The sequence below is a fragment of the Danio aesculapii genome, chromosome 23 (assembly GCF_903798145.1).
Source record: "Danio aesculapii chromosome 23, fDanAes4.1, whole genome shotgun sequence".
NCBI lineage: Eukaryota > Metazoa > Chordata > Actinopteri > Cypriniformes > Danionidae > Danio > Danio aesculapii.
In genome coordinates, this window is record NC_079457.1 from 18,794,103 (window position 1) to 18,809,743 (window position 15,641).

The 15,641-nt window shown below is 35.8% G+C and overlaps 1 protein-coding gene across 8 annotated transcripts in view; it reads left to right on the top strand.

The window, feature by feature from the left end:
• The window catches only part of kif1b (kinesin family member 1B), a 113,815-nt gene that overhangs the window by 32,761 nt on the left and 65,413 nt on the right, over window positions 1–15,641 (top strand). For 3 of the 8 annotated variants that reach the window (XM_056448925.1, XM_056448928.1, XM_056448931.1), the window contains exons 3-14: window positions 5,129–5,202; window positions 5,375–5,554; window positions 5,781–5,846; window positions 7,599–7,777; window positions 9,471–9,582; window positions 12,005–12,082; window positions 12,387–12,452; window positions 12,557–12,574; window positions 12,790–12,865; window positions 13,038–13,116; window positions 13,241–13,383; window positions 13,732–13,773. In XM_056448925.1, coding sequence (XP_056304900.1) covers window positions 5,129–5,202; window positions 5,375–5,554; window positions 5,781–5,846; window positions 7,599–7,777; window positions 9,471–9,582; window positions 12,005–12,082; window positions 12,387–12,452; window positions 12,557–12,574; window positions 12,790–12,865; window positions 13,038–13,116; window positions 13,241–13,383; window positions 13,732–13,773 — 1,113 coding nt within the window. The remainder of the gene's footprint in view (window positions 1–5,128; window positions 5,203–5,374; window positions 5,555–5,780; window positions 5,847–7,598; window positions 7,778–9,470; window positions 9,583–12,004; window positions 12,083–12,386; window positions 12,453–12,556; window positions 12,575–12,789; window positions 12,866–13,037; window positions 13,117–13,240; window positions 13,384–13,731; window positions 13,774–15,641) is intronic. The other 5 variants (XM_056448927.1, XM_056448929.1, XM_056448932.1 and 2 more) reach the window with 3 other exon arrangements.

The following is a 15,641-nucleotide window of genomic DNA, read 5'->3' on the forward strand; positions in this document are numbered from 1 at the left end:
CTAAATGGCTAACATGGATTTTATTGAGGGAACAGCTGTGTTTATGTGCTTTAGGAAGGCTGAAAAACAGCTGTCTGAGTGCACTAGATCCTTTAAGAGGTGGACCTAGCTCTGCAAGGTCATCAACTCCTCCAGAAACTATACCTCGATGATGGAGGTTTTCAGCGGCGCTTCAGACTGAGCTGAACCCAGTTTGATGAACTGCTGTCGGCAAGAGGATTTCCAACAACAGGCATTACATCATAATCATTTCCCTACAAGAGCAAGCTCATGATTGGTTAATGTGTTGTGAATGTCTGCTGAAGTTCGAATTTTTCAACTTGATTGATTCGCAAAAGAGCAAAACGCTCAACTCGCGCCACATCATTCGCACAAAACGCTCTGCAGTATGTCTATTCGCGTCTTTGCATTGACTTAACGTGTAAATCACTCGCGCTTGATGCTTCATTCGCGTCTGGTGTGAACGCAGCATTAAGGCCTGTGCACACGAGACGTTTTTTTGCTCTCAAATAAATGGCACCAATGTGATCGTGCACACCAACGTGCACCAACGTGCAAAACGGCAGGCGTAAAAGCGCCATTTTTAAAGAAACAACGCATCAAAACCTTCTCATCCAATCAGATTGGCACTTTTGTTCACGTGCACAGAGCTGCTGAAGTTACAGTAAACCGTGCGAGCGCACATTGTAGAAGATGCCCAGAGGCGATATGAACGTGGAGCTGCTTATTGCTCTGTGAACAATAATCATTTCTTCATCGCTAGAGCTGGAGCTGCTACTTGAGCCATCCATGCTTGTTCGAGTCACCAGTAACTTTAACAACAAGCGTGTGAACTTCCTTCTCTTCCTCTTCTTCTGTGTTATAAGCGGGGTGTCAGAATCATAAAGTTGTGTAGCGCCATCTAACGTCAAGGAGTGATTTTGCATACTCTTCTGCTTGACGTCAGCGAAAATCGCAGACGATAAACGCAAACAAATAGCGTCCCGGTGTGTACGAGCCTATGAATTGCCTAATGGGACTTTGATCTCTGTTCTGTCGACTTTAATTTTGACAGTTCAACTCTGCGGATTAGCAAAGTGACTTTTATTGACATTTTAGCACTTTGAAACCATGTATTGCATAATTTACTTTGAAATCTATTTTGAAATAATTTGCACAAAACAAGTCAGTGAATTAACAGAAAAAGTACTGGAAGTAAGGGCTAGGTGATTTCATATCACTATATACAGTTGAAGTCAGAATTATTAGCCCCCCTGAATTATTAGCCACCCTATTTATTTTTTTCCCCAATTTCTGTTTAATGGAGAGAAGATTGTTTCAACACATTTCTAAACGTAATAGTTTTAATAGCTCATTTCTAATAACTGATTTCTTTTATCTTTGCCATAATGACAGTAAATCATATTTTACTGGATATTTTTCAAGATACTTCTATACAGCTTAAAGTGACATTTAAAGGTGTAACTAGGTTAATTAGGTTAACTAGGCAGGATAGGGTAATTAGACAAGTTATTGTATAACGCTGGTTTGTTCTGTAGACTATTGAAAAAAAAATAGCTAATAATTTTGTCCTTAAAATGGTGTTTAAAATATTAAAAACTGCTTTTATTCTAGCCGAAATAAGACTTTCTCCAGAATAAACAATATTATCAGACATGCTGTGAGAGTGTCCTTGCTCTGTTAAACATCATTTGGTAAATATTTAAAAAAAGGAAAAAAAATTCAAAGGGGCGCTAATAATTCTGACTTCAACTGTGAGTCCTTTCATATCCTGATAATGATATGTATCACAATATAGTACAATTTCTGTAAATACAAATGGTAAATTATTAATAGAAATCCTTACATGTGACATGTCATATATATATGAGCATTCTCATAATGCTGTTATTTATGTTATCTATGTCTTCATCCCTGTAATGGCACCTAATATGGTGTTGCATAAAATTTTTTTTTATAATAATATTAAAGTATTTCACTTTTACTTAGACATGTAAATCTTCTGTGGTTTTGACAATTTTAATGTGGTCCGATTTGGAAGATAACCAAATCCTGTAATGAGGCACTGTTTGGTTGGCTCTGCAGTGCGTATTTGCTCACTTAAGGTGTATTCTCACGCAAAGGATATGTAATCTCTTGTCATTATGAGTTGTTAGTGTAACTCTACCACAGAGTTAATATTTTATCTAAATGTATGTTGCATTGTATAATGTACTGAGACCATATGCAACTGATGTTAGTTAGCAGCATCAACTAGCGACATATAACAATGTCAACTGTTGTCCCTGTTAAAAAAACAAATAAATAAATAAGAATACAATGTGCACTCTTGCATGATGCCACGATATTTCTTCAATAGCAGATCCTGGAGACATTTTAATTTGCCACGATCAAAAATTGTCACACCATTACTCCGTGATGTTCCTTAAGTAGATCCTTAAGTAGTTTTAAATTTAAATATTCAACATAGTCTAGTTTTTGACTAGTATCTCTGAGAGAGAAGTGGTTCAGTACCCAGCCCTCCTTTCCCATTCCCACTGAATAATAGATGAATACTGTGAGATTAGCCAGTGTCCCAGAGGTGGTGCTGGCGGATTTACTCGTTGCAGGGGGGCTCAAACATCCTCGACTGCAGAGAACCTCATTCTTAATTAGCGTGTTGACTTTTTCAGTATAATCCACACCCATGAATGCTTTACAGATGAAACGCTGTTCTCTGTTTCTAAGCTGATCAGTCACTTTGGTTGCGGTGGGAGCAAGATATGTTGTTGTTTGGATGGTTGCTATGTCAGCAACGTGTGCATCCCATTCGTCAGTTCTCCTTTCGTTTTTTTTTTTCCGCCCACCCAGCCAACTGACCTCGCCACCCTGCGCTCTGCCGGTGGAATGTGTTCGTCTGGATCGAATCAAGGCCTGAATGCGCATTGAGGCCCTGCCGGTTAACACGGAGTCTGTTGAGGGGACTGCAGGGGCAGCTGGCTTACTGATACCTATAAATATCCTACAGTAGATTCCTGTGGGCCCGCAGCCTTTCGGGACGCTCGTTCCCTGGCTTAACGTCCTGACTGTGTGGAGTTGTTGAGATGTGGGTCGGGGCTGAATGTTTGGGACATGCCAAATACCAGACAAGCCTGTAGATTCCTGTTTATTAGGACTACAGGGATATGTAGTGACCTGCAGAGAGTGGGATGGACAGCATGTGAGCTATCTATTAGAGAAAGTGGTAAGGGTTAAATTGGATTTCGTCCTCAAAGTGAAGTGGAGGAAGGGAAAGTTGTGGGTTGTCAAATGCAACAGGTGGACCTGCTGATTCCACATAAAGAGATTTTGGAGTCATCATTTTTTTTACACAGGCTCTGCTGAGGTGAATGTTTCCATTCTCACTTGCTCAATTGTTGAGAACAAAAATAGCACCCAAACAAGTGGTTTACAGCGGAGCAGTTATGCACGTGACTCCTTTTATTTACCATTTCACTGGTTCATTCAGTCAGAGGCCTCCTCCAGGCAGGCTCAGCCTGTTCCTCGTGTGTAGCTTTGATATTTGGTAGTAGCTTGGAGCCATAAAGAATAATTTTGTGCACACAATACTTGGTCGCATTGCAAAAGAGTTTTTGTCTTGTTTCTAGTCCAAATATCTAAGAATTCTCGAAACAAGAAGCATTTTCTAGACGAGCCAAAAATATAGTTTTGTTTTTAGAAATAATAAGTTAAAAGTGATTTATTTATTTATTTATTTTATTTATTTTTTTCTTCCCTGAATCAAGCAAAATAATCTGTCAATGTGGTAAGCTAAATTACTAAGCGAAAACAAGATTACTCGGCGTTCCCCATTGGCAGATTATTTTGCTTGCTTTAACGAAAAACTCACTTAATTTTGACTTCTTTCTCAAAACAAGACAAACTTTTGAAAATACTTCTTTATTTAAGAATATTTAGATTTTTAGACTAGAAACAAGAGAAGAACTCTAAGTGCGTACTCTCACTAGGCACGACTGCCTTGAATCATGCCAAAGCAGGCTTGTGTCCCTCTCCCTCTCCCCCAATGGCCTGCACTCTCACTGCATCTTCACTTCGGAGCCAGAGCACACTTGCGTCATCGATGATGCGACTGTTCAGTTTAACAGGAAGAGAAGAGCTCTCGCTCAGCACAGTGGAGATCGCTTTAGTTATATCGTTTTGTATTATTTTAAGTTGTTTGGGATGCAGTGAGAAGCAGTCAAATATTTTGCTGAACAGATCAGCCCCTTTTGACGCTCATAAATTATCATAAAAGACCTCGTGCTGGCACACCTCTTCCAACTGGGTCAGGGCTGGCCGACTGAATCGCGCCTGGGCTCTATTCACATAGCGTAGTATGCCCCAAGTAAGAAAAGCATTTTTTGTTATGCATACAGTAAAGTTTCATTAGTTCATGTTGGATTTTGTAATTGCCAACATGAACTTATAATAAACAATGCCTACATCATTTATTAATTATAGTTCAACATTTACTAATTCATCTTTAGATTCAAAACTTGTACTTGAGTAAGAGGTAATGCACATCTAGCCTGTTGTTCTTGCAGAATAAAGCCAGACAGGCTTATTCATTAATGGTCAAGATTAAGTAGCCAGAGAAGCCTGTGTTATTCATTTCTGTGGTTGTTATCTAGGAATGACATTCCTTGGAATGTTGTGATTGACCAATCAGAATCAAATATTCCAGAGAGCCATGAAACATTAGTTTATGCACTGCAAGTTAACAAAGACTATCAGCAAAAGACTTTATTGTCATTAACTGATATTAACTAAAATAATAAATGTCATAAATGTATTATGTTAGTAAACACATTTACTATTGAACCTTGATGTAAAGTGTTACCCATTTTTTTCATAGGGTAGCAGGGCATGTACCATAATTTTCTCAGGTGCAATAATTTAGCATATTAATGATATATTATTACAGTGTTTGTTAATATTATTTAATATGCTTCTGTTTTTATATTTTCAGGTTTAAATTTAAATTTCAGCATTAAATTATTATAATGGGATATCAGACAATCTGTACTGGTCAACCACTACATATAGGACATATGGTAGCATATTAATAAAAGCTTTGAAAGATCACACTGATTTTCTTTGTCTTTTCCAGCTATTTTGAACCCCAAGAACCCAAAGGAACCCAAAACCTTCAGCTTCGACTACTCCTACTGGTCTCACACCTCAGTAAGTCTCCTTTTCTCTTTTTCCTGCCATTTTTGCTCTTTTTCTGCTGAGCCGGCCTGCTGGACAATAAAATGTGCATGCGGTCAGATTTACAGCTGTAATTAATCATCCTCCCAAATAAAGTCCCCATTAATAATGCGTTTTATTCCCTTTTTCCTTATTTCTCCGCTAGCCGGACGACCCCAGCTTTGCGTCACAAAACCAAGTCTACAATGACATCGGGAAAGAGATGCTGCAGCATGCTTTTGAAGGATATAACGTCTGTATTTTTGCATATGGCCAGACCGGAGCTGGCAAATCCTATACCATGATGGGAAAGCAAGAGGAAGGACAGGAAGGCATTATTCCTCAGGTATGTATGTATGTATGTAAGATCACAGCGTATGTATCACCTTAATGGATCCAAAGTGGAATGCGTGCTTAAGAGCTCAGCAGCAACTCTCATGTTTCTGATCTCAAAGCAGACATTAAGGCATTAGCGCCCCGTCTAGTACGTCCAAGCAGGGGTAGAGTTATTTGTGCACTGTATCGATTGCTTTCGCTCTCTTTCCTAATGTGCTCTTTTGTCCCCCTCCCAGCTCTGTGAAGAACTCTTCGAGAAAATCAATGACAATAACAATGAGGAGATCTCGTACTCGGTGGAGGTGAGCAACAGACACACCACGACCACTCAGTCCATTCCTGTGACTCACTTCACACGCTCACTGGTGTTTATTGAAATGCTGCTTTTGCTGTGTTATCTCAAAGCTTTAAACGCAGCGGCGGTGGTAGTAGTGGGGTGTTATCAATATTTCAGTTGTGATACTGTGTCATATGCGCTTTTTGGGTTATTATATTTAGTCTACCTGGGTCGTTTTTGTTTAGTCAACTTGTCTTGAAGTTTAGGATATTGAGTTCATTTTAGGAAGGTTTCTGTGTGTCCTAAAAATCCTTAATTCACAATTTAAGGCTTTAATAAGGTTTTAAACCAAAGCAGAAAGTCTTAAATTCAGAATGTTGTAGTTTAATGTTCTGTGCACTGCAAAATTATTAATTATTAAAATCTTCCTTCGTTTTCATAAGTTTTAAATACAATTTTTATTTATTAATAAACAAAAAATTAATTTAAATTAAGTTTATGGTATTTTGTGTAATGAGTGCTAAATTAAAATGTTTGAAGTAATTATTTTTATTTAATTTTTTTTAATTTATTTTTATTTTTTGCAAGGCTGCCTTTATTTGATCAAAAACGCTATTAAAAAAAAGTTACCCTGGATCTCAAAATAAGTGTATATTCTTAAATATTTGGTGTATATTCTGAATATACACTATATAAATGTATATTATAAACTATAGAAGTGTATATTCTGAATATATAAGCTTTCTGTTGATGTATGGTTTGTTAGGATAGTACAATATTTGACCAAGATGCATTTTGAACATTTCTGATACATTATGTCTGATACAACATGTCTTCTGTTGAATGGGTATTTTTTTTGGGATTAAGCAGAAAAACATTGTGTGGGTCAAAATGATTGTTTTTGCCAAAAATCATTAGTATATTAAGTAAAGATCATGTTCCATTAAGATATTAAGTAAATTTCTTACGGTAAATATATCAAAACTATATTCTATTATTTAATTAGTTTTTTTTTGTATATTTTAGTATATTTATTATATATTTGATGAGTTTGATTAATATTTGATTAGTAATGTGCAAATTTTAAAACTGAGAAAAGCACCTTTTAAATTTGTCCATAAATCCCAAAAGTTATTAGCAATGCATATTATTATTCAAAACTTAGGTTTAAGTAAATAAAGTAAGTAAGATAGATTTATAGCAAGAAATTTACATAATGTCTTCATGGAAGAGAATCTTTACTTGATATTCAAATGTTTTTATTAAATAAAAATCAATAATATTATACTTATGTCTTTTTTTAACAATGTTTCCATGTTAGCTGTTCCTAAAATTATATCTCCATGTCCCATGACTGTTTTTGTGATTCAGAGTCACATACGTAAAATGATTACAATTTAAAATATCAGTTTCCTGTTTTAATGTAATTTATTTTTGTGATGGTTGAAGCTGAATTTGCAGTGTCACGTCATCACTAAACAATTTTAATATGCTTATTGGGAAAGTATTTCTTCCATATTTATGACTGCAATTCACTAGAACAGCATTTATTGTTATCAGAAATATGTTATAACACTATAAATATTTTACACACACTTTCAAATCAATTTAATGTGCCCTTATTGAATGGAATGAGCAAACTGTACATAATGTGCATGTTTTCTTGCCCTTTTTTTCCCTTCTCTCGTTTTTTATGTTTGCAGTTTTGCAGAATAGATTTCCAAAATATCTCTAGTTATGGTTTTTACAGCAGCTAATTTTGAACTGCTCATTGTAGGTGGCTTATATGGAGATATACTGTGAGCGGGTGAGGGACCTGCTGAACCCCAAGAACAAAGGGAACCTACGTGTCAGGGAGCATCCTCTACTTGGGCCGTATGTTGAAGACCTCTCGAAACTGGCCGTCACCTCTTACACCGACATAGCTGACCTGATGGATGCTGGTAACAAAGCCAGGTGAGAGACAAAACTCATAAAAGTAGCTTAATCTATTTTGTATTGGTAGTTTAGTATGTTTCAGAACAGGTAATTTGTTGAAGAGGTTGGAGTTTTTGTCAAGAAGGAAATGGAAAAGTGTTGTTGTGTTTCCTCTAGTGATAACACTGACTGACAGTCATGTGTAAATGTGACTCTTGGGAAGGAGTAACACACTTCTAATCCTCCCGTGCTGATTCCCAGTGTTTATTTGTGGAGAATGTTGACGTGTAAAGCCTGTTTCTCTAGAGAGCATCCCACCCTGAGCCACATCCAGCACATGAGCCATGTTGATGTCTTATTCTTGCGTTTACTAGCACTTTTTCTGGATTATTCTCTCAAACTGTGCTGATAAGCATCCAGAGCCTTCTAATTCCAAAGCAGGGATTTTCAACCTTTTTCAGGCTCCAAAAACATGCAACAGCAGGCTTGTCTGCTGTATATTGTATTAGATACGTTAGTTTTCACTTCATTTTTGTTAACGTTTTAGTAATTCTGTTTTGACTCAGGATTACCAAATCAGCCTTATGCTGCATGGGTATATTTTTGGAAATAGCCCAAAAAAATATTGTATGGGTCAAAATTATTTTTTTTTTTTTTGTTGTTGTTGACAAAAAAGATCATGTTCCATGAAGATATTTTAGAAATTTCTTACAGTAAATATTATCATTCAAAATTATATTTAATTATTTGATTAGTATATTTCAATAAATATTTGATTAGTTAGATTAATATTTGATGAGTAATGTGCATTGCTAAGAACTTCATTTTGGCAACTTTATAAGCAATTTTTTTCAGCATTTATAGATTTTTTTTAACAATCACATTCCAGATTGTCAAATAGTATCTCATCCAAATATAAATATCATAATATCCAATTATAACCCTAGCAAACCATGCATCATTGGAAAGCATTTATTCCGCTTTCATGTGATGTATAAGTCTCAGTTTTTAAATATTTACACTTATGACTGGTTTTATGGTCTAGGGTCACAAATACAGTGCTCAGCATAATTGAGTACATCCCATTTTGAAAATAAATATTTCTGTCCATTTCTCAGTGAATATAGGCAATGGATATTTATTAAACGGATATATTTATTAAAATAATATTTTGTTACCAAACATATTTAGAAATTTAAAGATAATACAATTAAATTCAAGCAAAATAATGCAAACAAAACAAAATCTACAAAATTTCAACAAAATTTTTCCTTTTTTTGCTTCTCTTGATTTTTCATTTTGTATTTAATATTTGTATAATAATATGAAAATGAATGTTTTTTTATCCATTTCTCAGTGAAGATGCATTATATTGGTGCATTTGAACAAAACACAATTATTTAACAGATATATTTATTAAGTCATCGTTTTAGTTACTAAGCATCTTTAGAAATAGAAAGATAATACATTTAAATTCAAGCAAAATATTTAATAAAAAAAATACATTTCAACAACATATATTTATATTTATTATACATTTTTTGTTTCTATTAATTTTTGCTCTTCCTATAGAAAATATGAATTTGAAAAAAAGATTTGTGAGGGGTGTACTCCTCTATGATGAGCACTGTTCATAAACTGTAACAATCTCCATTTCTGAGAAAAATCCTAGTATTTGTTATATGCATTTAATGACACATCTGACTCTAAATTTGTCCCTTGGTGTCCTCAGAACCGTTGCTGCAACCAACATGAACGAGACGAGCAGTCGTTCTCACGCTGTCTTCACTATCGTTTTCACTCAGAGGAAGTACGACAGCGAGACGGACCTCTCCACTGAGAAGGTTGGATATTTTACACCTATCCACAACCCATTATGACATTTCACAGAGCTTAGATTAGTCCTGCAGCACAAAGTCAGCAAATCCTGTACCAAGCGGAAAGGAAAACAGAGAAAGAGAGCCGTCCCACTCATCCTGTGTTCATGGGGCTCATTGTGTAATCGCTGCGGGCACAAAGACGGCTCTATGAGGTTCACGGACACAATGGCCATTGTACAGAGCTACTACATTAGATTCACTACACAGGTCTCGCTCTAATATTACTCATGTAGTTTGGCAGTGGACCGCTGGCCCAAAATCAAGCATGGCAAAAAGAAAAGATTGTCCAAGCGTTGTTTAGTGCAATTTGTTTAGCGTGCATGCACCAATGATTTTACTACAGCACTCTGAAATGATTGGATGATTGAATTGTTTAATGAATAATGGAATTTACAATTCTGAATCCGTTTGGTTGAATCCTTAAGAGTGATTCACTCATCAGAGCAATTTATGTGATGGTACACTTAAAGGAATAGATCACCCCAAAAAACATTAGTTTACTTTTCTTTGTCAGTGTTTTGTGGCCTGTATCCACTGAGTGGTGCGGCACGGTATGGTTCAGTATGCTTTTATGCTTGTTTAAATTGTCAAAAGGTACCAAAAAGCGAACCGTACTTAATCCCGTTTTGGGTACCCTATCCAAAGGGTACCTAGCACAACAAAAGGGTACCAAAAGGCGGAGCTAGACGCGCAGCTAAATGCTATTGGTTTACAGAGAAACGTCACTAAAACGTGCACAAACCAGGAGAATGAAAACAAAGGTAGCAACCGAGACATTACATCGTAGTAATATATTCAAATAATAACGACCCGAGTTCAAACAAACCTTGTCGTCGTCTTGATAATCAGCCACAGAGCATAAAAGCGCGAATGTTTTCACTTTCTCTAGAGAGCTCGCATGCGCAACGAACTTGACCTCGTTATAATAATTTGCACGTGATTATTGAAGTGCTTCTGGCATCCTTTCAGAAAAGGATCAACGTGAGAGGGAAGCATGAAAAAACAAAGGAGCAAATGATTCTTTCGGCAACCTAAAAAATGAACAAACTGCCATATATAATTATCATCACATTTTGGACTATTATGAACTGGGAATGACAAAATTACTTTTAACAAGATGTTAACGTTACCGGTGAATAATAAAAATAGAAGGTTTGTACTGACTGTATTTGTTTTGAATTATTTATGAACACAAATAAGGCCTAAATGCATGTTTTGGGTATTTTTTATTTATGATCGGTAACATCTCAGAGACTGTAGATCTCTGTATGTGTTCATAAATGTTTTATTTATCTTCTGTAATCTCAGACATTACTATTAGGCTATTTCGCATTATCATTGATCTGCAGCTATAATCAAATCACGTTCATAGAAAGGTTAGTAATTAACATTTATTCATACCTAAGTATTTATGTATGTAAAGCATTTGGTCAGTAAAAAGTGCTTTTTATATGATATGGGAACTTCAAGCATGAAGAATGACATTGACTGCAACTTTCTGTCGAACACCACACCTACTAAAAAGGTACCATTGGTACCAATTGGCAGTGGAGACACAAGTCTGGTAAAGGTGACTTGTACCGAACCGGGAAACTCAGTGGAAATGAGACATTGGGGTTTGTTTGTTTTGTTTTGTTTTTTTGCATGAATTTTGTATTATTTGGTTTTTATATTTTTTGGTTTCTGTTTATTGTTAATTTGTTGTTACACTGAGAATTGTATTGTGTGTCTATTGCTTTGCTTTTTTGTATAGTTTTTTTTTTGTTTTGTCTTTAAAAAGCATAGTTTGTTTGATTGTTGTGTTTTTTTTTTTTTTTTTTGCTTTTGTTAGTTTTTTGCTTTTTTGGGAGGGGATATTTGACTTTTTTTGTATAAATTCTTTGTATTTACTTGTTTTGTTTTATTATATATATATATTTTTACTTTTATTCGTTTTTTGTTTCTTGTTTTGTTTTTGTTTGTTTTGGCTTATTGTTTTTTTTTTTTGTTTTTTGACTCTTTTTCTTTTCTTTTTTACCTGGTCATTAGTTTTTTTTCTGGCCCTAATATTATTAATAAAGTTTGGTAGTGGTACTGCTGGAGCAAACTGAAGTATGACAAAATGGAGAGATTACTCAAGTTTGCTTCAACAGTTATGATTTTTAAGTCACGTCCACTAAAGGTTTGACTACAGAAATCTGAACAAAAAATATGGCTGAATGGTTAATTGGACAATTCTAATGCTTTCTAATCAATTTCGATTGAATCATCATAAAGATTAATTTCTTTAGACACAAACTCTACACTCTAATGTACATGTAAACATATCATGCCATGAGATTTCCTTTGGTGTCTTATTTTAGTGTGCATTCGTCAGTCTGAAAGTATCTGTTCTGTCTGGTCTCAGGTCAGCAAAATCAGCCTGGTGGATCTGGCAGGAAGTGAGCGCGCTGACTCAACAGGGGCCAAAGGAACCAGACTAAAGGTACAAACTAATTTTACAGCCTGTCCAGAGCTGCACCACCACCCGCCATATGTAAAAGTCAATGTGCTTTTCTCAATGCCACAAATATTCTGGAAACGCAAAATCCATGACTGAACACTAAAGCGTTTATGCACATGTATTTTTATGAATATTATCAAGTTTTCAGTCACAAAATGCAATATTTATTTCAAGTGCAAGCACATCTCAAGCTAAATGTATTTGAAATTGATTGAGGCAAAATTATTTAATTTAAACAATATTGTTTTCATTTTATTTATTTATTTATTCTTTTTGTGCTTTATAGGAGGGAGCAAACATCAATAAATCTTTAACTACACTAGGAAAGGTGATTTCTGCCCTTGCTGAGGTGGTGAGTATTATTCGTATAATTTTTCTCTATGTTTGCCTGCCTGTCTTCAGTACTATAACTCTGTGTGCCGTGTGTCTTTCTCCTGGCAATGCTTCCCTACCCAGGATAACTGTACCAGCAAGGTAATCTTTCTCTGTGTACGATCAATAACCACTGAAACCTCTCGATCTAATCCTATTCGCCATTTTCCATGTAATCTTTTGTCCTAATAGTCTGTCTTGTGCTCATCTTGATGTCTCATACATCAAGTTATTTCCACATCCGCTTTTTAATCGTTTCTGCCGTAGTTGTATTGACATACTGATTCTAACATGCTTCACTGGCTGTTTTGAAACAGAGCAAGAAGAAAAAGAAGACCGACTTCATTCCTTACCGAGACTCCGTGTTGACATGGCTGCTAAGAGAGAATTTAGGTATGGATCTCACTCACTGTTTACAATCTTCACGTCTTGTCTCATGTGCCTTTTAATGGTCTGTGGAAAGTGTTCTTTAACCTTATTGGCCATCTTTGATCAATACTCCAGTCGAAAGAAATTGCATTTCTAATCGTTTCTAATTGTTTGCATAAATGTGCTTGTGTACCAGGAGGCAATTCGAGGACTGCAATGGTGGCCGCACTGAGCCCTGCTGACATCAACTTTGATGAGACGCTCAGCACTCTACGGTAAGACTTCCATCCTAGATCTTCATTTTAATAAGTGTACTTTCTAGATCTAGATAAATCAGCAAATGCTCTTGTGCTTTTCCATGGCTGTTTGCGGTCATTGCTCTTGTTTGCTCATTCACAGATATGCAGACAGAGCCAAGCAGATCAAGTGCAACGCTGTCATCAACGAAGACCCCAATGCCAAACTGGTGCGGGAGCTAAAGGACGAGGTGTCGCGGCTGAAGGAGCTGCTCCGTGCCCAAGGCCTCGGGGACATCCTGGACAGTAAGTCGAGATACAGCGCCTCCCAATGGCCACTGCTTCACTTACCCAGTTTCCAGGCAAACAGCAGGTCACATTCTTGAGCTCTGAACTAACGCCACAGTCTCGCCCAGTCCTGCGTCGTCTTCATGTTGTGGTTTCTTCAACTTCTTCATTTAACCATTATATCAACTTCTGATGTAGAGCTAGCATTAATATAAAGATATGACCGATATGCTGTTTTCCAAATCTGTAAAGTCAAGTGTTTCCATCTCTTGTTTGTCTTCATAATATTGTGTCTAACTGCCTCAGTCAGTCATTCCTCTACTAGTCCTCTCAATTCTGACTTCTGTTCTTCCTGCTTCCCTTCAGTCGAGCCAATGGGGGATGATTGCCTTGGAAGTGGAAGCAAATGTGTGTATACGCGTGACGGGGCCGCATCCTCTCGCTCTCCCCCTTCTCGCTTACCAGTAGCTTATTCATTGCTTCTGGAATATAAAACTGTCAGCTTTGCATGCCTCAGTTTTTTTTTTCTACAAGGAATCCCAGACAAAAAGAGATACATATGAGATGGATTGGATGAGGCTAGCATGCTCGCTAGCAAGCTTTTTTTTGCTTGCTCTTACCCTAATTTGATAGATCATCTGGCATGGTGCAGTCTCAATGTCAGGCTTTCCTCTAAAATAGCACAGTGCGATAGACTGCATCTGGAAACACTTAAAGGGATAGTTCACCTAAAATTTATTTTATTTTTTACCCAAAATTGAAAATTCTCTCATCATTTACTATTTACTTATTTCAAACATGTTTCAGTTTCTTTTTTTTTGGATGAAAACATATTCAGAAAAATGCTGGAAACCAGTAACCATTCATTTTCATAGGCTGCACCCAAACTTGCATACTTCCATACTATATAGTATGCTAAAATCAGTATGCTAGCCGAGTAGTATGTTCAGATTCATAGATTTTGAAAATTGTATGTGAGAAGTATACCCGCATGACCTACTACTTCCGGCGAGATTTTGAAGTAAGCATCCGATGCACTCTATGCCATCTCATCATTCATTCACTGCGAGAGAATTCATGAATGGGAGCGAATCGACGCCACTGACGCGGATAGGTCATGTGATCATGACAAACGGCAGCTGTAGTACGTCCGTGTTCGATTTATACTGCTAACATTCATACTGTATAGAACATACTTTTCTAACGGCCGAATAGTACGTTTAAATTCAAATGCTGTACCTACTGAACAGTAGGTGGTTTTGGACACAGCCATAGTGTTTGTTTTGACATCTGAGGATGGTTACCGGTTTGTAGCATTCTTCAAAATATCTTCTTTTGTGTTAAAAAGAGATAAAGAAACTCATAGTGAGGGTAAGTAAACTCATACCTGAGGGTAAGTAAATAGTGAGTAAATGATAATTTTTGTGTTTTATCACTTTAAATTTTTAGGAAAACACTTGAAACTCTTAGGAAATAGGATTTATACTAATTTATGCCACTTTATACCACTCAAAATCTAAAGCAGCGTAACAAATCATAATGGCTGTAGTTCAGGACGACCTTATAGTCAAAATCAACTTTAAATTAATTTTATGTTTTAAAAAGACCAGCTGTTTTACCATTTCATTTTTATAAAAATAGATTTTTTTTATTAAAAAAAAATATTTTATTTAATTTGTAAAAAATTGCAACATTTTTTTAATTGGCACAATCTGACAAATAAAAAAAACAGGTAATGTATTTTTTCTTGTTCTGTTTTCACCTATTTTAAGGTAACTATTTTGAGATTTAGCTTAACATAATTTGGTAATACTGTATATTATAGCAAAATGTGTTAATAATGACAAATACTTCTAAAGCATACTAATACAGTATTAAAATCAACAGCCGTATCAGTTAATATTTTGCAATGAACTTAACATCAACAATCTAATTAGCAATTGTATTGCTCATTGTTTGTTAGTGCATTAACTAGCATTAACTATTGTAAATTGTGAATAGAAGACAGCAGTCATTTAAAATTAAAGAAAGAATATCAGTGAACAATGACCATCATTTTTGGACTCCCTTAAAAATCTATTGTATGACATTGTGTTGAACTTCATCACTGAAAATCATGTCTTAGATTGATGCAAGTAAATAAATGATGACAAGGTGTTCGTTTTTTAGGTGAAATATCCCTTTAATATCAGTGTTAATCTGATTGTTTTGCCATCTAAATTATATTGCTCTTCACTCGATTCTTCTTATCTTTAACGTGTTGTTTTCTCCCTAGT